General features: G+C 39.3%; 1 protein-coding gene across 9 annotated transcripts in view; it reads left to right on the top strand.

The window, feature by feature from the left end:
* The window catches only part of DOCK10 (dedicator of cytokinesis 10), a 305,484-nt gene that overhangs the window by 230,228 nt on the left and 47,941 nt on the right, over positions 1-27,315 (top strand). For all 9 annotated transcript variants that reach the window (XM_064286624.1, XM_064286627.1, XM_064286625.1 and 6 more), the window contains 11 exons: positions 1,114-1,206; positions 2,844-2,967; positions 3,158-3,279; positions 4,024-4,110; positions 4,509-4,601; positions 5,253-5,371; positions 7,642-7,711; positions 12,069-12,182; positions 14,950-15,021; positions 18,776-18,922; positions 24,260-24,343. In XM_064286624.1, the coding sequence (XP_064142694.1) occupies positions 1,114-1,206; positions 2,844-2,967; positions 3,158-3,279; positions 4,024-4,110; positions 4,509-4,601; positions 5,253-5,371; positions 7,642-7,711; positions 12,069-12,182; positions 14,950-15,021; positions 18,776-18,922; positions 24,260-24,343 (1,125 nt within the window). The remainder of the gene's footprint in view (positions 1-1,113; positions 1,207-2,843; positions 2,968-3,157; positions 3,280-4,023; positions 4,111-4,508; positions 4,602-5,252; positions 5,372-7,641; positions 7,712-12,068; positions 12,183-14,949; positions 15,022-18,775; positions 18,923-24,259; positions 24,344-27,315) is intronic.

Consider the following 27,315-nt stretch of genomic DNA (forward strand, 5'->3'; position numbering starts at 1 on the left):
GGCCAGATGTCAGATTCCAGAGGAGGGACCCCCAGCCTGAGTTTTAGTGGGCTTTTAAGCTGCATGATTTGGAAGGTGAAATCTCACATCCTCTGGCCTGATTAGGGGCTGGGATACAGTCATAATGTTGAGGGGACCTGGCACCTGACCTGTCCTGCTGGCTCAACATTCCTGGTTGGAGACAATGTTGTTAGGGGTTGAGGTTCAACCAAGTCCTGCAGTTGCCCAGAACTGATTGCCTTAAACATTAGGTCAAAGTTGGATTCTGTGTGCCTCTGCAGGATCATGCGAGGATCCCCCTGGAAAAAGTTAATCCTTATCTCCTAGTAATCAAAAGCCATTGAGCCATTGGTGGTTCAGTGGTAGAATTCTACCCTTCCATGCGAGAGACCCAGGTTCAATTCCTGGCCAGTGCATCTCATGGGAAACCACCACCAATCTGTCAGTGAAGGCTTGAGTGTTGCTCTGATGCTGAACAGGATTTAGTGGAGCTTCCAGACTAAGACAGAGTAGGAAGAAAGGCCTAGTGCTCTACTTCCCAAGACCAGCCAGTGAAAAACGTATGAATCACAATGGTCGATCCACAAACCTTCATGGTGATGACAGGACGTGGCAGCATTTTGTTCCATTGTACATGGGGTTGACATGAGTCAAGGGCCAACTCCACCTCAGCTAACAACAACAATAATCAAAAGCCAGAGAATGAATTGATTCAGGTATTCAGCAATGATGTAGTATCAATATCATGAATTAACACTTCCAGATTTTCTTTAGCCAAGCATCCCATTGTATAATAAATATCAAGTTAAAAAAAAAAAAAAGAAAGAAACTTTAAGGAAGTAACTGGCGTATCTTTCTCTCATGGAATGGTTGGTGGGTTCGACCTTTCACTTAGCAACCAAGCGCTTAAGCCACCGCACCACCAGTGCTCCTTCAAATATGGGCTAGTAGGAAACAAAAAGCTCAAGGTTAATTAGATGTCAGCTAAGCTTGGCAAGTAAGCACAAAATTCACCTTTGCCCCAGGGTTGGTAACTGGAGATTTGTGGCCCTTTTCCATGCTCAGCTAAAATCAGATTCTCATAATTTTTCAATGTGTGACTTTTTTAAACAGTGTATTTATGGCAAACCTGGAGGACCCCTCTTCACCTCGGCCGCCTACACAGCAGTTCTGCACCATTCCCAGAACCCAGATTTCTCAGATGAGGTAAGGGAGAGCCAGGCCCCAGCTGCCATTAGCAGCTTCTAGAAAGGTGGCCAAGTTTATGAGATAATAATGCACGATAACCACACCTTAGACTGAGGACATGCCTTAGCAGGTGTTTCCTTAGCCAAGATTTATTAACTGTATTAATGGATAGTTGCTCTAGGAGTAGGTTGCAGCTTTGTGTACTTTAGCACAGGATTGGCCTTTAAAAATGTACTGTTGCTATTATATTATTCTTTTTAAGTGAAACTCATTTTTCCTTCTTTTTCACCAGTCAGTATAATAAAGAATACGTTACATAGCTTTTACCAAACACTGGCAGTATTTCACGTTATGGTAGGAAGAGCAAAGAACTAGCTACATGCCATCACCATTGATTATGATCTGCGTGAGCTTGAGTGTGCCTGGACCATCACATCTAAGTGGACATGGGAGTAAGACCTGTCCTGGCTAACTCCCAAGACTTTCTTATTGATCATTAAACCAGACACTGTCCACACGTTTTCTCACTTAATTCCCACAGCAGTACTGAAAAGTTGGTACTAAGTTCCTATTTAAGGATGAGAAAACTGAGGCTCAGAGAGGTCAAACAACTTTGCCAAACACCTACCAGTAACTGGCAGTCAGGATTCATGTGACTGCACAGCCTGAAGCTTCGTCATGCCTCTATAATACGTATTAAAATATCATTGAGTCAATAGTTTTTACTGCACACATTAGTTTGTATTACCAACAGCTTCAGACCAGCCGATTACAGTGCTTAAATTTAATTTCTAACCGTAAAGTCTGAACCAATGCAACCTGTTGCTGTGTCATATTGTGAAGTACTGATCATCTAAATAGGACAACATGGGCCTGGCTGATATGATGGCTAGAATTAAAAATGTCACCCTTTCTGTATTAGTTTCCTATCGGTGCCATAATAAATTACCACAACTTAGTGATTTAAAACAATGCACATTTATTATCTTACAGTTCTGGAGGTCAAAAGTACAAAGTGGGTCTCACTGGGCTAAAATTAAGGGTTCAGCAGGTTTGAGTGATTTCTGGAGGCTCTAGGGGAGAGTCCATTTCCTTGTCATTCCCAGCTTCTAAAGGCGCCCACATTCTTGGGCTCATGGCCCCCTCCCGGCAGTTGTGTTACTCTGACCTTAGCTTCCATCCTCCTCACGTCTCCTCTGGCTCTGACTTTCCTGCTTTTCCCTTACAAGGACTCTGTGATTACATTTGCCCACCACGGTAAATAATCTCCCCATCTCAAGATCCTTAACTTAATGATATCTGCAAAGTCCATTTTACCGTGGAAGGAAACAAAGTCACACGTCTAAGGATTAGGATGTAAACGTCTTTTCTGCAGTAAGGGAGCATTATTTTGTCAACCACGCTTTCTGCACATTAACCATTTTAAATCAAATTAAAGGAACATTGATGAAACAGCAATGTGGAACATTTGAATGTTCCTTAGACATGAGGTGGCAAGACTTGGACCCACTAATTTTGGACACATCATTAGAAAACACCAGTCACTAGACTTCCATAAATCTTTCTTAAAAGGCAAAGATGCCAGTCCTACATCCTGCCCTTACCCTGGACAAACAATTTTCATCTGAGTTCAGTTACTATCTCTTTCATTGCAGGTAAAAATTGAGCTACCAACACAACTCCATGAGAAACACCATGTTTTGTTTTCTTTTTATCATGTCACCTGTGACATAAATGCAAAAGCTAACGCCAAAAAGAAGGAAGCTCTGGAAACATCAGGTACTGGCAGGAAGCAATCTGAGTTAGCTTTACACTTCATCGGTTTGACTTGAGTGGGAGAATGTTTTAAATGCTCCGGTTTATTGAAAGTTTTTGTGAGCTTTAGTATTCATAAACGACAAATAACTTTGCTTTTTCCTTACTGTGGAGGCTGATAATCAGAAGCGTTCTCTTTCTTATCTCTTTGCAGTTGGGTATTCTTGGCTTCCTCTGAAGAGACATGATCAGATAGCTTCTCAAGAGTATAATATCCCAGTAGCAACAAGCCTGCCTCCTAATTATTTAAGCTTTCAAGATTCTGCCAGCGGAAAGGTATTGAGTAATATATAATTTAAGAGAAAGAAAATGCATCAGCTAAATGACATGGAAGGGAATGCTGGTGAGGCAATGGTTAAGTGCTCCACTGCTAACTGAAAGATTGACAGTTCAAACCCACTCAGTAGCTCTGTGGGAGAAAAGACCCAAGGATCTGCTCCCATAAAGATTACAGCCTAGGAAATCCTAGGGGGCAGTTCTACTCGGCCACATGGGGTCACCGTAAGTCGAAATCGACTCCATGGCACCTAACAACAACATATGACATGAGGTTAATTTTTCTGTTTTTTAAATTAACCCAACAATCGTAGTCTATTTGTCCAGTGTAGTTATGAATCAAGTGTACCTATAAAATTCCAAACCTTTAGTTTATGGCCACTAGAAATGATCTATTAAAAATGGCACTCTGATAGTACATTGGCCTCATTTACCAATACAGCCAAATGTATTTGCACCTTTTATTTTCCACTTTCATAAAAAACAAAAACAAAGCCGTTGCCTTCAAGTCAATTCCAACTCATAGTGACCCTATAGGACAGAGTAGAACTGCCCCATAGAGTTTCCAAGGAGCACCCGATAGATTCAAACTGCCGACCTCTTAGCAGCCATAGCACTTAACCATTATGCCACCAGGGCTTCCTCCACTTCCGTGGTAATGGAAAATTAATGGATCAGGACAGAAAACCTATTTATTTTCTTTATTTCTAATTTCCATAGTGACAGTAACAAACTCTTTTGCAGCACAGTACGAGTGACATTAAATGGGTTGATGGTGGCAAACCACTTTTCAAAGTATCAACATTTGTTGTATCAACAGTGAATTCTCAGGTAAGTAGATTTTTTTCCCCCATTAATTCAGCATCTGGATATCAGCATCTTTTCTAGCGCAGAAAATCGTTAGTTGTCTGCTATATTTACATGATGAAACTAACCATTTAACTCGGATGTTAGAAAAGCGAGTGATCGAAAGCCATTGTCATGTGGCTGAGAAGGAGAATAAAACCTAAGGGAAGTAAATAGGAGAGAAAGTGAGCTTGGTAATTGAGGTTGAACCTTCCATATGCCAGACCATTTAGTGAAAAGCACAACTTTGTCACTTTTTGATAAGGCACTTCCACATCGAGGCGTCTCTCCTACAGAAAAGCCCACATCCCATCAAGGTGATTATTTGTAACAAAGATTGTGTATCATCAGGAATAAATACTTTCTTTTTTGGGTTGTTTTAGGATCCACATGTGAACACGTTTTTTAAAGAGTGTCAAAAAAGAGAGAAAGATATGTCTCAATCACCTACCTCGAATTTTATCCGCTCTTGTAAGGTAAGATGACATGTAAGTAGACTTAGGGGTCTCCAAGGTAGAAATGAGCAAAAGAGACCCTTACATTTTCCATTGACGAGCAAACGAAAACGTAATTGTTCTTGGAGATTTTAGATACCTTATTGATTTAGGAAGTAAACAATTTGATTTCACAGTTCCTGAAAAGTTTCTGTTAGTTGCAGAAACAAGCAAAGAACAATTTTAACCAAAATAAAATTAAATCAATTTATTTGAAATTAGTCAACTAAATGGAGAGGCCTTGCCATGTTACTACCATGCCTATATGCCATGCTGAATGATTTGGAGAAGTACTCATGGAGTGCCTGGGTAGTGTGAATGGTTAAACACGCTCAGCTGCTACCCAAAAGGTTGACAGTTCAAGTCCACCCAAAAGTGCCTCAGAAGAAAAGTCTGGTGATCTATTTCCAAAAAATCAGTCATTGAAAACCCTATGGAGCACAGTTCTCCTCTGACACACACATCACATGGGGTTGCCTTGAGTTGGAATCAACTCAATGGCAACTGTTTTTTTTTTTTTTTTTTACAGTATTCATATTCAACTTCTGAAAAACATCAGTAGAACAGGCTTTAATTTTTAAAATTTAATCAGTGTCCTTTTATTTATTTTTTTCCCCTGTGAATTTACAACAGAACTTATTGAATGTGGAAAAGATTCATGCTATCATGAGTTTTCTACCTATAATCTTCAATCAGCTCTTCAAGGTCCTGGTACAGAATGAGGAAGATGAAATAAGTACACCTGTGACCAGGTATCCATAACATGACATTAAGAATAAGAGTTTTATAATCTCTGGTTACACAAAACTTTGGTTATAACGGAACAGCAGTCTAATGGTGCATCCTTATGTTTCCTTTGAATGCATGTCTTATATTTAAGTATTTCTTTGCTCTTGAATCCTTACTTTCTAATCCATTTATTATTATTGTTAAAATTCCAGACCTCTCTTTTTCCTGTGTGTTTTTTAATTCACCTTTTTATTTTGAGATAATTGTAGATTCACATGCAGTGGTAAGAAATAATACAGAGAGATCCCACGTACCCTTTATCTACCTCACTCGAATACTAATATCTTTCAAAACTATGTTACAATGTTACAATATCACAACCAGGGTATTGCCATTGATACAGTCAAGGTACAGACCACTGTCATCCTCATGGGCCTGAGGACCCTTCCTGTTGCCATTTTATAACCTCACCACTTTCCTCCTACCTCCACCCGCCTCTTACCCACTCCCTCTCTAACCCCTGGCAACCACCAATCTGTTCTCTGTGTCTATCATTTTATCTTTTCAAAAACGTTATTGAAAGGGAATAATATTATAATCTTCTGGGACTGACTTTTTTCACTCAGCGTAAGTCCTTAGAGACTCATCCAGGCTGTCATGTGCATCAATAGTTCCTTCCTTTTAATTGCTGAGTTGCATGGTATGGCTGTACCACACTTTAACTGTTCACCAATTGAAGGACCTGTAGTTTTTGGCTATTCTGAATAAAATTGCTGTACATATTTGTATCCAAGTTTTTGTATGACCATAAATTTTCATTTCTCTGGAATAAATGCCCAGGAGAACAATTCTTCAATGGTATGTTAGTTGCATGTTTAGTTTTTTTAAAAAACCGACAAATTATTTTTCCAAGGGGCTGTATTATTTTACATCCTCCCTAAACTTTATCTTTTTAAAAAATATATATTTACTTGTTATTGAATTGCTTTCACTTTAAATTTGGTTATATGTACTAAATTCTTTCAAAATCATTCATCTGTTTTGTGACTTTGGAAAACACAGTTTCCTCTTTATAGAGATAGTGATCTGAATTAATTACTGAGTCATATTTTTTTATATTCCACATTTTCAAAAAATATTAGTCGTAGCATTCTGGAAAACAAACAAACAAACAAAAAAGCACTGTTCTTTGCTTTGAAATGCTTCCCAGTATTTTTCCTAACCCATAGACATATTATTTCCCTGTTTGGAATCAAGTTTTTAGGCTAGTTTTTAAAATAAAGCCTCTGAAGTGCTGGAAAACTAAAATAATAATAATAATTCTAAAGGCCCCACTACCAGCCAATTCTGGCCCCAGATTAATAAGCCTCCAACTTTACCTTCAACGGACACTGTTTTCAGCATGAATATGTGTCTGCATTGGCAAGACTCTCAAATATTTCAGCTGATAGATCTGTTGAAATTCTGAGATATTCCTAAGCACTGCAGCCATGGAGCAACTGGTAGTATCAATGTGAAAAAAAAAAAAAAAAAAATCAACCTGTTCCACCACTAATACTAGAAACCTTAACCCAATGAAAATGGGGCAGGAGACTCTTTTCTTAACCTTATTGCTTTTTCCAAAAGAACATATACCTTATTTTTATGCAAATAATCTACCCCAGAAGAGTTTGTTTGCCAACCGCATCCTCCCAACCCCCACAAAGGTATTTTCATAAGCGTCGCAATGAAAAAAAATTTTTTTTACATGTTGCTGTAAAAAAATTAGCATAACGTGGTTAAGAAAATACCTTGCAAGGGACGAGTGGAGGATATGGTTTGCAAACAGATGTAGAAAGTGAGCATTATTTGCATAAAAATACAGTAGTGCTCAGAGGTCGGAAGTCAAAAAAAAAAACCTTTAAAATGGAATATGATAATTAATTAATGGTTAAGAGTCTTAAGTTTTTAATCCGTTACTGAAATTGATCTCTTTTCTAAAAGGCAGTGTCAGCAAACCCACAGACCCTAGTTAGTACATTGAACTCAGGCAAGTAGTTTTGAAAGTTTTATTGTAGCCATAAGACATTACTTATATCTTAGTGCTTAGAAGTTTTCAAGGTTTAAATGGCTGATAGATACTATTGATAGTATATGATATGTATGGAGGGTGAGGATTTGAAATTGATTGATTGATTCATTTATTCATTCAGTAATTATTAAGTACCCTGTTTACCAAGCACTCTAATGACAAACTAAAGTGATGTTTTTCTGCCTTCTCTAAAAAAGTTACTAAAGAGTTTTGCTTTTCCAGGGTTCTGACCGACATTGTGGCCAAATGCCATGAAGAGCAGCTAGACCATTCTGTCCAGTCTTACATAAAGGTATGAAATAGCCACTTGACCTTTGGCCATATTCCCATGACTGTGTGTTTTGTCTCATCTCCTTTCTTCAATAAGTGAGAAGCTTCTCCTTTTAGCTGGACGGTGCCCACTGCTGTAATACTAAACATTCTCCTTTAAAAAAATAAATAAATAAATTACCTTCAGGTTGATTCTGACTCATGGCAACCCCATAGGACAGGATAGAACTGCTCTGTAGCATCTTCTGGAAACCTTGGTGGTGTAATGGTTAAGTACTACCGCTGTTAACCAAAAGTTGGGAGTTCAGATCCACCAGGCACTTCTTGGAAACTCTATGGGGCAGTTCTACTCTGTTCTATAGGGTAGTTCTACCCTGTCCTATAGGCTCAGTATGAGTTGGAATCGACTCAACGACCGTTGGTTATTAGTATAGGATCTTTTTGTCTGTTGTCTTTATGGAAACAGATTTCTAGACCTTTCTTCCATGGTGCCGCTGGATGGGTTCAAACAGCCAACTTTTAGGTTAGTAAACCCCCCAAAAAACAAACCCATTGCCATAGAGTCAATTCCAACTCACAGCGATCCTAGAGGACAGAGTAAAACTGCCCCATAGAGTTTCTAAGGAGCACTTGGTGGATTTGAACTGCCGACATCTTAGTTAGCAGCCGTAGCACTTAACCACTATGCCACCAGGGTTTCTTTTAGGTTAATATTTGAGTGCAAACTGCTTGCGCCACCCAGGGCCCTTAACATTTCCCTTAGTTATTTAGAATTCCATCTCTTCACATTAATTAGCAAGATGTATTGGTTAAACGTTTAAATAATGTGTAAATATGTAAGTAACTATATGGGGGGAGAGAGGAGAGAAAAGGAGAGAGGAGAAAACCAAAATGTTTTCCTTTTGAAGTCAGTATTACAAGGTAATGAAGTTCCTGTGTGAATTTAAGGAAGATTTTTTCTGTTGGTTTGTTGAATGCTCTGTGTTTCTTCTGTAACATTTTCTTAGCTCTCTTTATTGTTTTCTCAGGCATTCTTTCATTTTCCCAGTTACTGTATATTTGTACCTGCTTCTGGTATGTTAAGTCCTTTACCTTCTGGCATGAACCACTTGCCCATCCATCCCATCAGTGTGCACTGCTTCTTCCAGTGTCCCTCGTCAAGTGTTCACTTGGACATGTTTCTATTCTCATTGCCAGTTGGCCTCTGAATTAGTGCCAATGAACTTGTGATGATGTTTGCCCATTCGTAGTTTCTACCTAAAGGTCAGACTTCTTGAATGAAAAGAAAAGAGCCAACCTAAAATAAATAACCAAAACCAAACCCATTGCCATCAACTCGATTCCAACACACAGAGACTCCATAGGACTGGGTAGAACTGCCCCATAGGTTTCCAAGTAGCAGCTGGTGGATTCAAACTGCCAACCTTTTGGTTAGCAGCTGAAGTCTTAACCACTGTGCCACTGGGGCTCCTGTGATAAATAAGAGTACCTCAAATTACTTTCTAATACATAAAACAAAACCTAGTAGCCTTCAAGTCAATTCTGACTCACGGCTATCCCATGTATGTCAGAGTAGAACTGCTCCATAGGGTTTTCAGTGGCTGATTTTTCAAAAGTAGGTCACCAGGTTTTTCTTCCGAAGTACTTCTGGGCAAACTCAAACCTCCAGCCTTTCATTTAGTTGCTAAGCATGTTAACCTTTTGCATCACTCAGGGACTCTTTCTAATACTTAGAGGACCTAAATTTTTATTTTCTATGCATAGACTAAACCCTTTTAAGACATAGACTTCTTCTTCTTTTTTTTTTTTTAATTAAAGGGAAGGTCTCATATGTTCTGGATGTGTAGAAAGGTGATTAGAGAAGAATTTGGGTCTTTTGTGCTAGAAACCTATGATAAGCTCCCAATGCTAATTGCATTCTGGAATGAAACTCTCTGTGACATGGTCTAAGAATATTCTTTTTTTTTTTTTACTACAGTTTCATTTCTATCTATTTTTCTACCTGCCAGAAATTGTGAATGCCTTCCCCAATTCTTAAGTATGAGTGTGTGCCCTTGTTTAAAATAGCCCAGCATGCCAAAAATAATCCATTACTTAACAGTAATTTAGTTATGGTATAATTTTACTCATTATGATCTACCTATCAATTGCAGAGAGCCAATTTCACCTACAAATGCCTTTTTAATTTCCTGTCTGTTTAAGACAGGGTATTGATGAGTTTACCATTCCATAGAATCATCTGGAAAACTTTTACCCTTTCGATGTTTGCACTACTTTTCCAATTCGGTCTCCAAAGGTAACTGAGAAGGAAAAACCCTCCTTGATCCATCTTAAACACTGGCACCTCCCTTGCAACAAATGCTTTATTTACTTCATTCCAGGAGAATCATCGAAAATTACATTATGAGTCCGCTGGCATTGCGACTATTTTTGTGAGAGCCAAGGCTAGATCTTCATAGCACCTCAGATTAGCTCTCAGATTCTTTGTGCTGTTCTTGGAGAGGCATATTGGAAGTGCATCCTGGTATAGCCTTTGTTTTTAACCAGGACTTCTAAAATATCCTTACAAGTCCATTTCTTTCTTTTTTTTTTTAAAAAAAAAATATAGAGAGGATTGTTTATTTGGTTGGCTTTAAAGTGGTTCAAATCAAGAACTTTATCTGGTGGAATTTTAGGTTTATAACAATTCCTAAGAGCTTTGTAAAACATATTTTAATATATCTGAAGCAATTTCAGCCTATAGACAACTTAACTAGCATTTTACTCTGGAAAGAGCACTAATCTGGAAAATGGGAGGCAGAATTCTAGGCCAGGGCTAAATAGTTACCTTGAGCCATCAGCCTTTCTGGACCTCAGTGTTCTCACCTGTGACATGAGATGGGATGGACCCAATGGATCCTGTGATTGGATTAGGATTCTGTGATTCGACTCCTGTTGCAGTACGTGTTGGACAGCCTGACCTTGACCAAGGAGTCTGATTTTTTTACCCAAGATGGAAAAATTTTTTTCAACATATAAATAGACGTGAAGCCCCCACCCACTCACCCACCTAGGAGTATAATGAAAATGGATGAACTGGAACCAATCCGTGCTTTGATGTCCTTGAAATATGTGATACTCAATATAACTGATATCTATTCAGAAATAAACCAAACACCATTCCAAGTTCAGTGATGCTAAATGCTGCTAACTCACCCCATCTACAGTATCTGAAATGCACACAGACACCATGTCTTTTTCAACAATGTGTGTCTAAAGTCTAATTATGCCAAGGTTTACAGTGTTTTGTGGCATTGACATGGGCTAGCCAAAATTTAAAAAATAAAAACATTTTGGGGTTTGTTAAAATGCCTTTGGGGTTAAATAGCCATGCATAGGATTAGATAGGTGATGATGAATTTGTTCTCATGAGTCAGAATTGGGGGAAAATCATATTACTCTTTGATTTTAGCTAGTTTCATATATCTATTCAATTTGTTCTTCTCTGAGATGAGCTTGAAGTTGAACCCCACTAGGATAACTTAGATGCCAATGTATTATAAAGATCAAAGCACTGGTTCTAGATCCAAATGGAACATCCCTCAGCATTGTGCCAGTTCCTTGCCAGCCTTCACTCTTGATTACCATGAAGCCTGAATTATGAATATGATGAAAAAATTCCCTTCCTTAAAATAAGCCAGCTCATAAGTAAAATAATATAATTCAGAATAATCCTGTTATATTTGAAATGCATGTGTGTGCATAAATTGATCTTGATATCCTTAAAGATAAAGAGAAATACTGAAAACTAAAACCATTGCATGCACTCAGGGGTGTATGCCAAAACCAATCTTTTGAGGCCAAAATAGTGAGCAGCATTTGTTCTCTTACTGACAGCGAATGTTCATGAAACCCTTGAGAGATGTGTCTAAGCATGAGATGGTAGATGCTGGGCTTGCTGGGGAGCTCCCTGCTGGCCTCTGGAAGGCACCCGCTTTCCCCACTTGGCTATTTGAGTGGGTGCTCTACCCCTTTCAGGATGAAGAATTGCTACCATGCCACCTGTTACCAGTGGAAGGAAGGAGAAGGGGAAATGTGTCCTATAAGTAGGTGGGTCAAAGCTCTCCATGTTTCCTTGAACCTGCTTAATTGCTCTCTGACTCTGCCTCTCCAAGTCTATGAAAAGAGTTTCAAGGAGAGCTTAGGTGAGCAAGATCCTACCTGTGCAAAGTGCTAACTAGGAACAGGTGTGTCCTACTCTTATCATTGGGCCTTCATTTATTTCATGACAAAATCTGGCATGAGCAGATAATTTTGAGATGTGAGTTATTAGTGTACCATTTTTTGAAGCTTTTCTAAAAAAAGTATTTAACTTTGTTTACTTTTTGGATTTCCTTCAGTTCGTGTTCAAGACCAGGACATACAAGGAGAGAACTGTACATGAAGAACTGGCTAAAAATGTGACTGGCCTTTTGAAATCGAATGACTCAACAACAGTAAAGCATGTCCTGAAGGTAAAAAATTTGTTGTTATTGTTGTTAGTTGACATTGAGTTGGCTCTGACTCATGACCACCTTGTTTATAGCAGAAGAAGACGCTGCCTGGTCCTGTGCCATCTTCATGATTGTTGGTATACTTGAGTTCATCGTTGTGGCTATTGTGTCAAAAGAATTAAAAGGTGGTCATTTTTTTTTTTAGGGATGGATCACTTTCGATGCTGGAAATTGATAGGATTAATTGATTTTTATAGATCATTTCTCTTGTAGCTTCTGGCATAAGCTTCAGATTGAAACTAGAGCATATAAAAATATGAAGTAAAGGGGGTCTATTTCAAGAGAATGGCTCCCCTAAAAAAGTAGAAAGAGCCCAAGTTAAAACTTTTGACCTAAAGGTGGAATGAATGACCACTGAAAATGAATTAGAAACATGCAAGAAACACTAAGTATAGCATAAATAAAGTTGGTTGGGTTTCTTAGGTACAGTAAGAGGGAAAGTAATTCACTGTTCTAGTGAATATATTGACAACAAAGAGAATGGAGAACAACATCCTCTCTTTGGCCTTGAAAAGTTGAAACACTTGTGTATATAGGAACATAAAGGAGAAATGGTAAGAAGCATGTAAAAAGATAACTTTACATTATTATTGAATGGTAAATTGAGTCCCAAGCTAAATTTAATTTTCTCATGATTTGAGAGACAAACAATTAGTAAGTAGCTGGAAAGGGAAGCCAGGATCAATAAATAACAACATGAGTTCACTAAAACAAAATTATCCTAGGCCGAGCAAATATGTTCATTTAAAATAGCCTTGGGACTATATCCATTCAGTTTAGTTAACAAATAGGCTCCTATGTGTCCTAAGTGACAGGCACTATCCTAGGCACTTGGGATGTATCACAAGCAAAATGAAGATCTTGCCTTGGGGAGCATGCATTCTCCTAGGGGTTAAAACAATAAACTATGGACATAATTAGAAAAGTAAATTATACTGTATATTAGAAAGTGAGATATAGTTTGGGAAAAGAAACAGAGTGCCAATGTGAAGGGTGAAATGTGTGCTCTTAAATAGGGTGGTGAGGATAGATCACGTGGAGAGGATAACACTGGAGCAAAAAATGTGAAGGAGGTGAGGGAGCTGGTCACGTGGACGTTTGGGGTAGAGCATTAAAGGTAGATGGGAAGACCTGTATGAAGTTGTAAGGCAGCAGCAGCCTGGCGTGTATGGAGGAGGGACAGGCAACCGTTGTGGCTGGAGCCAAGTGAACAGACAGGAGAGGGGTTGAAATGAAGTCAGACAAGCCCCAGGAGCTTTGACAGGTGGTCTAAGGACTTGCGGGCCACTGTAAGGGCTTGGTTTCCACTCAGAGTGAAATTGGGAGCCACTGAAGTTTTGTGCAGATGAAGGATGTGTGAGAACAACCAGGAAAATTTACCTACCTTCCTTTCTAGACCACACACTTTGTGTGGGTCCTTAGGATCCCCTGCCCAAAGGATCTCCAGGCTCACTCCAGGGCCAGCTTAGACCTCTTTCCTAGTCCTGTCCTCCAGAGGGCAGGTCTTGATACCTGAGTGCAACTCCAGACCCAAGAAGGAGGCTCTTTGCAGAGGGTTGGTTTGTGGGAACCACTTGGATGTGTAGGCTGAGTGCAGCATGTGCTCTGAGCTCCTGAGGGTTAGGACAGAGTCTAGGCGAGAAGAGAGGGGATGATTAGGGATATACTCTCCCATGCCCCCACCTTCTGGTACAGAATTTCAAGTTGTTGTGAAGTTATATTTGTCAGAGTAGTAGGGTAGAACATGTTTTATTTAATACTGTGTTGGTTTCACTTTCAACTTTTAAATATTTAGACATGTGACCTTCCATTTACACTCTCAACTGGGACCTGCAAATGTCAAAAGTGGGTCTACTGTGACTTATGTCAATACAGAAAGGTTTGATTAGTTCTCTTTAACTAAGTGAAACAAAAAGAACTCCCAGTGAATAAGGATTTCATCAAACTGTTGCCTCCAGCAGCCTTGTCCTAGTTATCCAGTGCTGCTATAACTGAAATTCCACAAGTGGATGGCTTTAACAAACAGAAATGTATTTTCTCACAGTTTAGGAGGCTAGAAGTCTGAATCCAAGGTGCTGGTTCTAGGGGAAGGCTTTCTTTTTCTATAGGCTCTGGAGGAAGCTCCTTTTCTCTGCTGAGCTTCTGCTCTCGGACAATCTTCATGTGTCTGGGCATCTCTCTCCCTCCATCTCTGCTTCCTAGTTTGCTTGTTCCGTCTCTTTTGTATCTGAAAACAGATTGGCTCAAGGTACACCCTACACTAATCCTACCTCTTTCAAACAGCAAAGAAAATCCATTCCCAAAGGGGATTATAACCATTGGCGTAGAGGTTGGGATTTATAACACGTATTTTGGGGGGACACAGTTGAATCCATAACAGGCCTTAATGTTAGTCAGCCATGTTGAGTAAACAAGTACCTTGTTTATTTCAAATGTTTTTAAGACAGTTGAGGAGCTGAACTATCCAGCATTTATATTCACCACTGGAACTTTAATAAAGATCATCCTGATATACCGGAGGATATACGATTGACTCTGTCCTATAGGGTCACTATGAGTCAGAACCGACTCAACGGCACTGGGTCTGGGTTATGATGCATTAGTTTCAAAGGACACATCTTAAGATGGCCATGTAATATTACAAATTGTAAGGAATAGAATTATCATTGTTTTATGATAGCAGAATACATTTTTGATTGTCCTTTTTTTTTTTTTTTTTTTCTAACAGCATTCCTGGTTCTTCTTTGCAATTATCCTAAAATCAATGGCACAGCACTTGATTGACACAAGTAAAATTCAGGTAAGATCATAGGTAACGTCATATTTTCCAACAGTTATGCTGATGAATGTACTCTTGCTAGTTCTGTTTTTATTTGTTTTGTAAACTTTAGCAGTTTTTGTTACTTGCTTTTTAAGTAGAGGAAACGTGTTAGTACAGGTCCTTCAGAAGTAGATGCCAGGACCAAATTAGAAGCACAAAAGATTTATTGGGGGAAGTGGCTGGGAAGGATAAAAGGAATGGGAAAAAACAAAACAAAACAAAACAAAGGAAGGTCTGACACCCTGAAAAGAGGGGGGATGGAAGGAGGACTGGCTAGAAATACCCTCACCATGAGGTAAGTTTTAATCGGGCCAATGGGCAGCCAAAGAGCAAAGGATATGCATTAGACGACTCCTGTGTGTGGCAGAAATAGCCTGGCTCTAATACCCAACATGTTCCACCATTGATGGGAGCAACCTGAGAAGTGTGGCCTGGATATGAATGCTTGAGTGGATCCCAAAGGCATAGATAGCAGCTAATGACACTCCTTCCAGAAACTTCTGTCTTGAAGGAACATCTGAGCTGTGCACACTCATGGTTTCCACTATTGCACCACGTATTGCACAATTTTGGGAATCTGTGCCTATTCCACAGTTCCCATGGGCCTTTCTCCTTGAGAGGAAACTTAGAAGAGGCAGGAGAGCTGGGTAAAATATATCCTCAGTCACCGCAGTTGGTTCCAGGACTCTACGTCCCAAAGCCCATTGCCATTGAGTTGATTCCAACTCACAGCGATCCTATAGGACAGAGTAGAACTGCTCCATAGGGTTTCCAAGAAAAGCTGGTGGGTTTAAACTGCCGACCTTTTGGTTAGCAGCTGAGCTGTTAATCATTGCACCATCAGTACTGTATGTAGTACTCATCATTTTCCTCCCTCTGCTATTATCCATTCATGATTCCCCTTACCCTCAACTCTCATCTCTTCACATTTTGTTCCGAATCCCATATGTGCATATATATGCCTCTACCCTAGCCTTGGAAACCCTGGTGGCATAGTGGTTAAGTGCTAAGGCTGTTAACCAAAAGGTCAGCAGTTCAAGTCCACCAGTCGCTCTTTGAAAACTCTATGGGGCAATTCTACTCTGTCCTATAGGGTCGCTATGAGTCAGAATTGACCCTAGCCTTCCCCGATTCTTGTTTCCTAGTTCTTTTCTTTCCAATCCACAGATTCCTCAAACCAGGCCTTTGGGCCACTGCCCTATAGTCCATATATATTCTCCTTGGGCCACTTCTTTTTCCATACAAAGTGAATTAACAGTTACTGCTCAAAAGGCTGCCTCTGAGTGTAGCTGTAATATAATGTAATTCTCAACCTGCTTCTCTATACCAAGCCAATTCATCTGTAAACAAAACACAGACGTTTCACTTCTCCTTCAACAGATCGTACAGTCACCCACCTACCAATAAGGCCATAGGTGCAAGCTGAAGGGGTCACTTGAGCAACCATGGTGGATCACATGAGGGACTGGGATACCTGCCCATTCCCTGGTGGTGAAATGAGGAGCCCTGGTGCAATGGTTAAGTGATAGGCTGCTAACCAAAAGGTTGGAAGTTCGAACTCATCAGTGGCTCCACAGGGGAAAAGACCTAGTGACTGATGTGCACCATAAAGATTACAGCCTAGAAAAACCCTGTGTGGCAGTTCTGTTCTACCCTATAAGGTCTCTATGAGTCAGGATCAACTAGATGGCACCCAGCAACAACATCAAGCCCTGGTAGAACAACAGTTAACTGCTCAGCTGCTAAATGAAAGGTTGTTGGTTCGAACCCGCCCAGTGGCTTCATGGGAGAAAGACCTGACGATCTTCTCCCATAAAGATTAGAGCCTAGAAAACCCTATGGGGCAGTTCTGCTTTGTCTCTTGGGGCTGCTCTTTGTCAAAAACCGGCCTGACGATAGTTAGCAAAAACAAAGCGCTGACAAGCACATTCGACTTTATGACTCTGTAGGTCTGAAAGAACACAGTTTATGATGGAAAATTCTGGATACATGGTCACATGGTGTCCCATCATCAGCATTCTGTCTCTCCCAAAGCCTGGTAACCTGCCAGGAGCTATTTAGGAAATGATGTATAATTTTTCACTGCAGATAGACCATGGCCTAGACCTACAACCCCAGGGCTTGGCCTTGTAATTACCCCACTAGGGCTGCCACAAATTCCTCATGGCATCTTTTTACCTTACTAACACCTCCATCCCCAGGAGATCTCCCTGTATAGAGTCCAAGCAGCAGGAGTTTTGCACTGTACCCTAGACCAGCTTCATAGCCCTTTCCTGCTCAGACTCTGCTCAAAGCTGGTAGCCTCTAGAATATGGACTGGAGCAATATTCTTAGGTGTGGAATAAGATATGTTATTAAGTTAGTCAGGCCTATTTGTTGTCAATTTGACTTGATTTCAACAATAAACTTTAAATATGCACCAGGTGTGACCTGAGATTCTCAAAATACCTATACAGTGATAGCCTAGTAAACTAGCTTAAAAACAATAAGAAATAAAACCTGGCACCATCAAACGGCTCTTAAATTACTACTTGCTTTATACAGCTCTTGTAACCTCAGCCTTCATAGCTTTTATTCTTGCAGCATGGATGGCAGGATCCTCACAATTTAGAGCCTAACTCGGAATTCTGCATTTATGTCTATAGTGAAATGTGTCTGGATCTAGTTTTGAAAGACAACATGTAAAGATGAATGAATCATATCCATCTCTTGCAAAGAGGCTATGTCAATTCCAGAAGTGGAGACTGAGATGGAAAACTCAGCTGCCTGCAACTTCCTCCTCATGTGCGGGAGTCCAAAGGGGAGGGATGGATTCCTGGACCTGAGAGTGGTCTTTAGGGACCCATGGAGTTTCCTGGGTGGTGCCAACAATTAACATGCTTAGCTGCTAACTGAAAAGTTGCAGGTTTGAGTTCACCAAGAGGCACCTTGAAAGTAAGGCCTGGAGATCTACTGAAAAATCAGCCATCGAAAACCCTAAGAAGAACAGTTCTACCCTGACACACATGGGGTCACCATGAGTCAGAGTTGACTTGAGGGCAACTGGTTTGCATTTTTAGAATTTTCTCAGGGGATAGAGTCACCGATGGTTATATAATCTCAACAGCTAAGCTGTTCTGAATCTTATGTGAAAAGTACCTTGAATGTGGTGTCCCACTGGTGCCTGCTAACTGCGACATATGCTGGGACCATGGAATTAGGATGATCTCCAAATTCCATGAGCTGTGACCATTGAATTAGGAACTTACCCCTTACTACAGGGCATTTCAAACCAATACCAGCACTCATTCAGTTATTCATCCATTGATTCACTGTAGTTGTTTATTTGAGATTCTGAGCACAAACATCAAAATAATTGATGTTTAAATTAAACAGAGAATTGATAGTAGTTATTCCCTGAGAAGATGGGGAAGGGAATTAAGTTATTCAAGGTCATAGAAAATGCTCACATTCTACTTTGTACATTTCTATATTGTTTGAATAGTTTGAAATGAATATATAATAAAATTTTTAGTGAAAAATGTACTGGGCACAATAGAATGGAACATCGAATGAAGATGATGGCGATTATGACCTGGAAATTATAAGGACTTGTATTTTATTATTGCTTTCAAGTTTTCGGTAGGACTCCATTTCTACTTGACAACATATTAAATAAGTCATCTAGTTCTGCCCCCTCAGAGTTAATATTTCAAATGGCATATTATAAAGAAATAATCCATTCTTTCCTTAGCTTTCCCGGGCTCAGAGATTTCCTGAATCTTACCAACATGAGTTGGACAACCTCGTGATGGTTCTATGCGACCATGTGATTTGGAAATACAAAGATGCAGTTGAAGAAACAAGAAGGGCAAACCACAGCGTTGCCAGATTTCTTAAGGTACGGTCATGTAAGATAACAAGTCTACTCATGCCCCTAATTTAGTGGATGTGAGATATTCCAAATCTTAGTAAATCCACGTCTTTATGTATAATCAAGAGTCAAAACCAGGACTATCAGATGAGTGCTTTCATCTCTCCATCTTTCATGCTTGAAATACATCTTAATCTTTGTATTTCCCAATTGGGAGTCTCATGGGAGAAAGACCAAGGTTAAATAAAAGTGGTTATTTTAGTGATGTCAAGTCATAGTACTTAAAATATTTTTAAAGAAAAAAAATGAAATTCTATATAATGTTGTGCCTAAAGGAGATGCTGTGCTATAGCAATATTATTCTCTTAGTTGTTTCTGTCCTTGGAATGATGTCAGATTGGCTATAACACTAAGCAATGGTGCCAAATAGCCACTTTGAGAAAAACCTTTGGGAATTTAGCATTTTTGCTATATTATCTTCAACTCCTGTTTATACAATGAAAATATAATGCAGTGATCACATGAAAGGAAAATTATCAATTAAAATATTGAGCAGCTACTTATTAAACTGGATATATATGGAAATTACTTATATTTCTTTGGATAGCAGGCATTCATTTTAAAGAATAAATGTAAAGCCAAAAAAAAAAAAAAAGCTAATGTTTAGAACTGTAATATCATTTAACAGATAATGTACTCAACTAAAAAGATAATGTTTTTCTTCTCTTCCTTCTTTTGTCCAACTCTGGACTCCTATAAACTTGAACTTGTTTCTTTGTGGGAGGCACTAGAACATACTGGGTGGGTGTGAGAATTTATAAATAAAAGCTAATAATATAAAGTTAAGAGGCTGTGGAGGGAGGTAGGAAATTAGCCTGAGTCATCATTTGGTGGGCTTCAACCCAGCCACATTTCTTTTTTAATGTATTGAAACAATTTCAAATTATATGCTATACTTTTTTCTCAGCTTGAATTTAAGTTTTTCTTCAATGTTTAACCTCTTAATTTTGATTCTCCCTTGCTTCCAGGAAGTGGAGAGAATAGTTAGGGATGAGGGAAAAGAGGGTAGAAGAAGAAGGAAAAAAAATGTATATATATATATATATACTGTTGTCTTTTGCCATATTTCAAGTACAATATGGGAACACCATCTATGGTATTATGGTAGGTTTTTGGAATGCTTGACTTAACAGGAACTTTAGAAAAAACTACATACTGTCCAATTCGTAAGCAAAATGTCTTTAAAGGAACCCTGGCTGTACTATTCTCTAAATTTCAAAAAATGATTCATAAGCAAGTCTCTAAAAAAGAAATGGAAAAGACCCCATATCTGCCCTATTTGGGTTTAATGCTCAGGGATTGTTAAAGCAAATGAATATTTTCCATGGAGGTGATGGTAGTGGTGGTACATAAATTAATCTCTAAAGTGAGGGCAAAGGAGAAATGTCAAAGATGAAAAAGGAAATTGTGATACCAGTGACTTTGGAAAATATGCAGAGAAAGAACACAGATTGACAATAGGGGCTGAAACAATATGATCCATCAGATATGTAGGTCACGTGGGCTGCAAATTGGAAAAAAAAGAACATTGCTGTCGAGTTGATCCCGACTTATGACCTCTAGGATAGGGTAGAACTGGCACATAGGATTTCCAAGGAGCAACTGGTGAATTCGAACTGCCGACCTTTCTGGTTAGCGGCCAAACTCTTAACCACTGCACCACCAGGGCTCCACAAATTGAAAGTAATACTTATATGAAAAGTTAATAAATGGAAGCATTAGTTTAATAGATGCTCCAGTATAGAGTACCTCATAAACACATTTTTTTTTTAACTTACTGTTTATTGGTATTGACTTACAAATTTTTTAAGACTTTTTGGGAAGTCTGTTAGATGAATCATTTAAACTAGAAGGAAAAGGAAAAAGGAAGAAAAAAAGTGATTTTTGAAAATATAAAGTTGCATGTCATCTTGTGGTGCATTTCTAATGAATACAGCAACTGTGAAGTTTCAGCTGCTCAACATTGCCCACTCCCAGTTTTGCCGTTAAAAACAAAACAAAACAAAACCCATTCCATTGTCACTGAGTCGATTCTGACTCATAGCGACCCTAGAGGACTGAATAGAACTGCCCTACAGGGTTTCCAAGGAGTACCTGGTGGACTTGAACTGCTAACCTTTTGGTTAGCAGCCATAGCTCTTAACCACTACACCACCAGATTTTGCCATTATAAATCTCTTGTATTCCCAGAAATCTGATCATAGTTTTTTGCCCAATTGTGGCTTCAAAGGCTTTTAATTCTTTTAGTTATTTCATTCTGCATTAATAATCAAATACTATGAATTAGTCATCATTGGTATTTTACAATTGAAATATGATTACAACAGCATAGTGGTGCCATGACTGTTTTCCAAGGATCAAGAGAGCAGAATATCTGGGCACCAGTGTATTGGGCATATAAAAATGTCCTCGTTTAGAACGTACCCATTGCTGTTGAGTTGATTTCCACTCATAGCAACCCCTTGTATTACAGAGTAGAGCTGCTCCGCAGGGTTTCTTGGCTGCAACCGTGGGCTCAAACATAACAACTATTGTGAGGAGGGCACAGGACCAGGCAATGTTTCTTCCTGTTGTACATAGAGTCACTATGAGTTGAAACCATCTTGACGGCACCTAACAACAACCTTCAGGGAAACAGATCACCAGACCTTTCCTTTGAGAAGATCCATGACTACATATGTACCTTTAGTGATTATTCTTTTTACGGCCACTGTGGGTCACAACTCTCTCTACCTGAGTATGCGTGTCTAGATTATCTTCTTACGCAGGTGGCAGCAAAGGAAGCTTCGTTCTGATTCTTTTTTCTTGCTCCTACAGCCATATCTTTTTGTCTGCTCACCTGAGTAATGACTACTTTATTTCAGCTAGCTTTTGGAAATAATTCAGAAACCATCTTATATAAGTGTTGGAAAGATATGTTTAAAAAAGTAATTTCTCTGTAAACACCAAAAAAGGATGTATAAACTAGTCTCTGGAAAAGAGAAAGTATTCATATCTACTCTATTTAGCTTAAGTGCTCTGTTCTTTTGGAATAAGTGCGTGTTTTCCTGGAGTTTATTTATGCAAAAGCTGATGGTGGTGGTGGTGTATAAACCGAAACCAAGTGCAGTCAAGGGAGTTCCAATTCATGGTGACCTCATGTGTGTCAGAGTAGGACTGAGCTCCAGAGTGGTTCATGCATACAATGGGATATTATTTAGGAATGAAAATAAATGAGCTAATGAGCCTTGAAAAATCATGGAAAAAAACCATGAAAAATCATGGATGAACCTTAAATGCATACTGCTAAATGCAAGAAGCCAGTCTGAAAAGGCTACACACTGCACGATTCTAACTATACCACATTTCAGAAAAGGCAAAACTATTTTGTTGTTAGGTGCCATTGAGTCAGTTCCAATTCATAGCGATGCTATGTACGATAGAACAAGACACTGCCGAGTCCTGTGCCATCCTTACAATCATTGTTATGCTTAAGCCCATTGTTGCAGCCACTGTGTCAATCCACCTCATTGAGGGTCTTCGTCTTTTTCTCTGCTTTACCAAGCAAGCGTGATATCCTTCTCCAGGGATTGGTCACTCCTGATAAAATGTCCAAAGTATGCAGAACTATAAAGACAGTAAAAAGATCACCCGTTGCCAGGGGTTTAGGAAGGAGAGAAAAAACAAACAAAAAAATCAAACCCGTTGCTGTTGAGTCAATTCTGACTCATATAGTGACCCTATAAGGCGGAGTAGAACTGCCCCATAGGGTTTCCAAGGAGTGGCTGGAGGAGTCGAACTGCTGACCTTTTGGTTAGCAGCCAAGCTGTTAACCGCTGCACCACTGGGGCTCCAAGGAAGGAAAGAGGAAGGGATAAATAAGTGGAACATGGGATTTTTAGGGCTCTAAAACCATCCCATATGACACTGTAATGGTGGATACATGACACTATGCATTTCTCAAAACCTATGGAACTGTACAACTCAAAGAATGATCCTTAGTGTAATCTATAGACTTTAGTTTATAAAGTTGTTTTTGTTATTGTGTGCTGTCTAATTGATTCTGACTCATAACTGCCCCATGTGACACAGTAGAACTGCCCACAGGGTTTTCTAGGTTGTAATCTTTGTGGGAGCAGATTGTCAGGTTTTTTTTTTTCCCCCCTTGGAGCCACTGGTGGGTTCAGTTACTGACATTTCAGTTAGCAGCTGTGCACTTAACCATTGCACCCCCAGGTCTCCTCTTAGTTTATAATAATATATCAGTATTTGTTCGTTAGGAGCCCTGGTGGTTCGATGGTTAAGTACTTGGCTGCTAACTGGAAAGCTGGTGATTTGAACCCTCCTACTGTCTTCATGGGGGAAAGACCTGCCAATCTGCTCCCATAAAGACTAGAGTCTTGGAAACCCTATAGGACAGTTCTACTTTGTCCTATAGAATTCCTGTGAGTTGGAATTGACTCAGTGGCAACGGGTTTGTTTTTTGGTTATAGAAACTAGAAGGAACTGATAGTCCAATGGTTAAGCACTTGGTTGCAACCAAGAGATCAGTGGTTTGAACCCACCAGCTGTTCTGCAGGAGAAAGATATGACAGCCTGCTTCCTTAAAGATTATAGCCAAGAAAACCCTATAGGGCAGTTCTACTTTGTCACATGAGGTCGCTGTGAGTCAGAATCAACTTGACAGCAACAAACAACAACATTGATTCATTAATTCTAACAAATCTACCTTACTAATGCAAGATATTAATAACAGAGAAACTGCGTGCAAGGGAGGACAGGGTATATGGGAACTCTCTATACTATCTGGAAACCCTGGTGGTGTAGTGATTAAGAGCTACGGTTGCTAACCAGAAGGTCAGCAGTTCGAATCCACCAGGCCTTCCTCAGAAACCCTATGGAGCAGTTCTACTCTGTCCTATAGGGTCACTATGAGTCGAAATTGACTCAGCAGCAGTGGGGTTGGTCTATACTATTCTTCTCAATGTTTCTGTAAACATAAAACTATTTAAAGAAAGTAATTTATTATTTTTTAAAAAAGGAGAAGATTATAATATTTGCTTGGAAAGCTCCAATTGATGGTTTACAAAATTAATAGATAGATGCTTGCAACTTCCTGGTTTGTTTACTGTGTCCAGTATTTGTATTAGTTGGCCCATGTGGATAAATGCTTAAACATGTTTTAGAGATTTTTAAAATATTTAATATACATCACATTTAGTTAAAATCTTATCCTAATTCAATCTACTTAATCATCTTTTCTAAAATCTTGCATTATTCTTGAAGTAAAAAATGTGTGACTTCAGACTTTTGTCCTTTGTTTAGCGCTGCTTCACATTTATGGACCGCGGGTTTGTGTTTAAGATGGTGAACAATTACACCAGCATGTTCTCCTCGGGTGATCTCAAGGTAAGAACCAGGTACAGCAGGTATTGTTTCCTGACGTGTGGTATTCTGAATAAATAAACTGGTTTCTGTGCTTATCTTCCTAAAATATTAACCTATCCATTTCTATATCAGAAAATAATCCCTATTCCAAGGAGAGGCAGCCTTTTAAAATGGTTCATCGGCTAAGTCTCCCATCCCTCCCTTAATGGGAGACAAAGGAGAATGGAATGGACATATTCACATTCACATTTTTATTTCCTGCAGTCAGTGAAAGGAGCGATTTTTTGTCAACTACAATTCTTGTGGTCCTGGTATGCCAGGGACTGCCTGGCTTTTAGCACTGAAAGGCCCATTTCCCTGCAAACCCCTCAGTCCTGGGAATGCTGGGACTGTTGGTCCCCCTGCCCACGTCGGGAGTATGGATGGGAAGATGGAGAAGGAATGGTGAATCCAGAACAGTGGTTCTCAAAGTGTGGTTCTTGGACCAACATAGCAACATCACCTGGCAACAAAATGGCTGGGGGTGGGGTCCATAAATCTGGGTTTTAACAAGACCTGATGGAGATTGTTACACACTCTCAAGTTGGAGAACCATTAAGCTATAGTATGGCACATGTTGGAAGGGCCCTCGTGTAAAATAACCCTGGAAATGGGCCAGATCATGAAAATTGTTGTATCTGTTAAGGTTCTTTGGGTTGCAAACAATAGAAACTGACTGCAATTTGAGCAAAAGGGAATTCATTGGAAGGGTATTGAGAATAAATAACATTGATGAAATAGTTGGAGAATCAGGCTTGGCAAAGAGCAAGAGCCAACCCAGATCCAAAGCACAGAAATAATAGCAAAGGAGGGACAGTGGTGTTGCTGCTGCTTAAAACAAATGCAGCTGGGACCATTTTCTCCCTCTCCACATGTTGCTTAAGATTTATGTTCCATGTTTTCATCAAGGACCCAGTAGATGGATCCTGATCAAAAGGAGTGAAAGTATGGAACAGAACTTCAAACTCATATGGGAACCAGACTTACTGGATCCACTGAGACTGGGGAAACTGCAAATCTAATACCCAGAAATAACCTTTAAACCTTGAACCAAAACTGTAGAATGAAACCACCATTAAACTACTGTTTAGACCAATTAATAAAGAATGTTTGCCTCAAACATAGCATTCGTATAAAGAATTATCTATATGAGTATAAAATAAAGCACAGATAAGAATGTAAGGGGCAGAGAGCCTAAGTTAATGTTGATGAAACAGTATGGGTAGAGATAGAATAGTGACACAATGTGAAGTATGTAACCAATGTTACTGAACTGTTTGTGTAGAAATTGCAAATGATTGTGTATATTGCCACAGAGTGGAACTGCCCCACGGGGTTTCCAAACCTGTAAGTTTTTACAGAAACAAACTGCCACATCTTTCTCCTGCCAAGTGGCTGATGGGGCTCGAACTGTTGACCTTTCAGTTAGCAGCTGACTACTTAACCATTGTGCCCCCAGGGCTCCTTAGGAGGAAGGCTAGAAACTCCTTGCCATCCAGTCAATTCCAACTCGTAGGCACCTTTCAGAAGGAAGTATAAAACCAAACCAAACCCATTGCCATTGAGCTGATTCTAACTCATAGCGACTCTATAGGACAGAGTAGAACTGCCCCATAGGGTTTTCAAGGAGTGGCTGGTGAATTCAAACTGTTGACCTTTTAGTTAGCAGCCCAGCACTTAACCACTGTGCCACCACATCTCCAGAAAGATGTGGTTGTTGTTGGGTGCCGTTGAGTTGGTTCCGACTCTTAACAACTCTGTGTACAACAGAATGAAACACTGCCTAGCCCTGTGCAATCCTCATAATCGTTGTTACGCTTGAGCCCATTGTTGTAGCCACTGTGTCAATCCATCTGGTTGAGAGTCTGAAATAATAGTTTTCCAATAATTTTTACCCATTAGGGAGGGGATAAAGAAAATTATCTGGGTGATGAGAGACAAGTATTGGGAAAGAATAATGGATGTAGAGAGGCCAGAAATAAACAATGATCTTAATAACCTTTCATGTCATGCTTAGGAGTTTGAACATCATTTTTTGGGACAGTGCAAATTCACTTTTGACCAGAGTGGGGTGCTACAAGATTAAATGTTATTTGATTTTGAGAATCCAATTCTTACTTTAAATACTTTTTTGAAAGGATAGTCTTCCTTAATGCTTTATTATGGATGAAATTAGCAAAATTCCCATTTAGATATAATTATCATAGACCTAAGATATGGTTTTGGTTTTAAGGTATGTATGTTTTCAAAGACTAAACAGTTATACCATTTCCATGGAAGAATCATTAACATTTAATTATATTCTTGTTCATTTTTAGGTACAAAGGATTATGTCAAATGCTATCCTTGTTTGAAATGACTGATATTGCCATGAAATGTAATCCTTAAATATCTAAGACGAATATTAGTAAATATAATGAAGATAATCTAGCTTAGAATTAAAAATGATTACTTAGAGTACACAAGAGCAAAAACAGAAAACATATGAGGGTGCTCATTGTTCCAACTTACATGGTTGTTTTTGAAACATGTATGACAGTTGTCATAGACTATGCTCGGACTCCACTGATCACTTTCCTAATCTAAACATTACTGAAAAGACAGACCTGTTTGGAAGGGCAGGGAAGAAGAAGGTGTAATTAAATCATGTGTCCTGAGAACAAATGGCATGCAGTGAGAGATTCACTCTAATTAAGGAGTTTCTGCACCATTGTTTTCCTTTGCTCTTGACCAAAGGAGTTGACTGTCCTGATTTGTTTTATGATCTGAGCGTATTTTTAGAATGCCATACATGTGGTGTCTCAGAAGAAAGGCCTGGCAATCTGCTTCCAAAAAATCAACTATTGAAAACCCTCTGGAGCACAGTTCTGCTCTGACACACACAGGGTCCTCATGAGTCAGATCAACTCAACGGCAACTGCTAACTGGTGTGCATGTGGCAAGGCAGTATTTTT

This window comes from Loxodonta africana, chromosome 6 (genome assembly GCF_030014295.1).
Source record: "Loxodonta africana isolate mLoxAfr1 chromosome 6, mLoxAfr1.hap2, whole genome shotgun sequence".
Classification (NCBI taxonomy): Eukaryota; Metazoa; Chordata; class Mammalia; order Proboscidea; family Elephantidae; genus Loxodonta; species Loxodonta africana.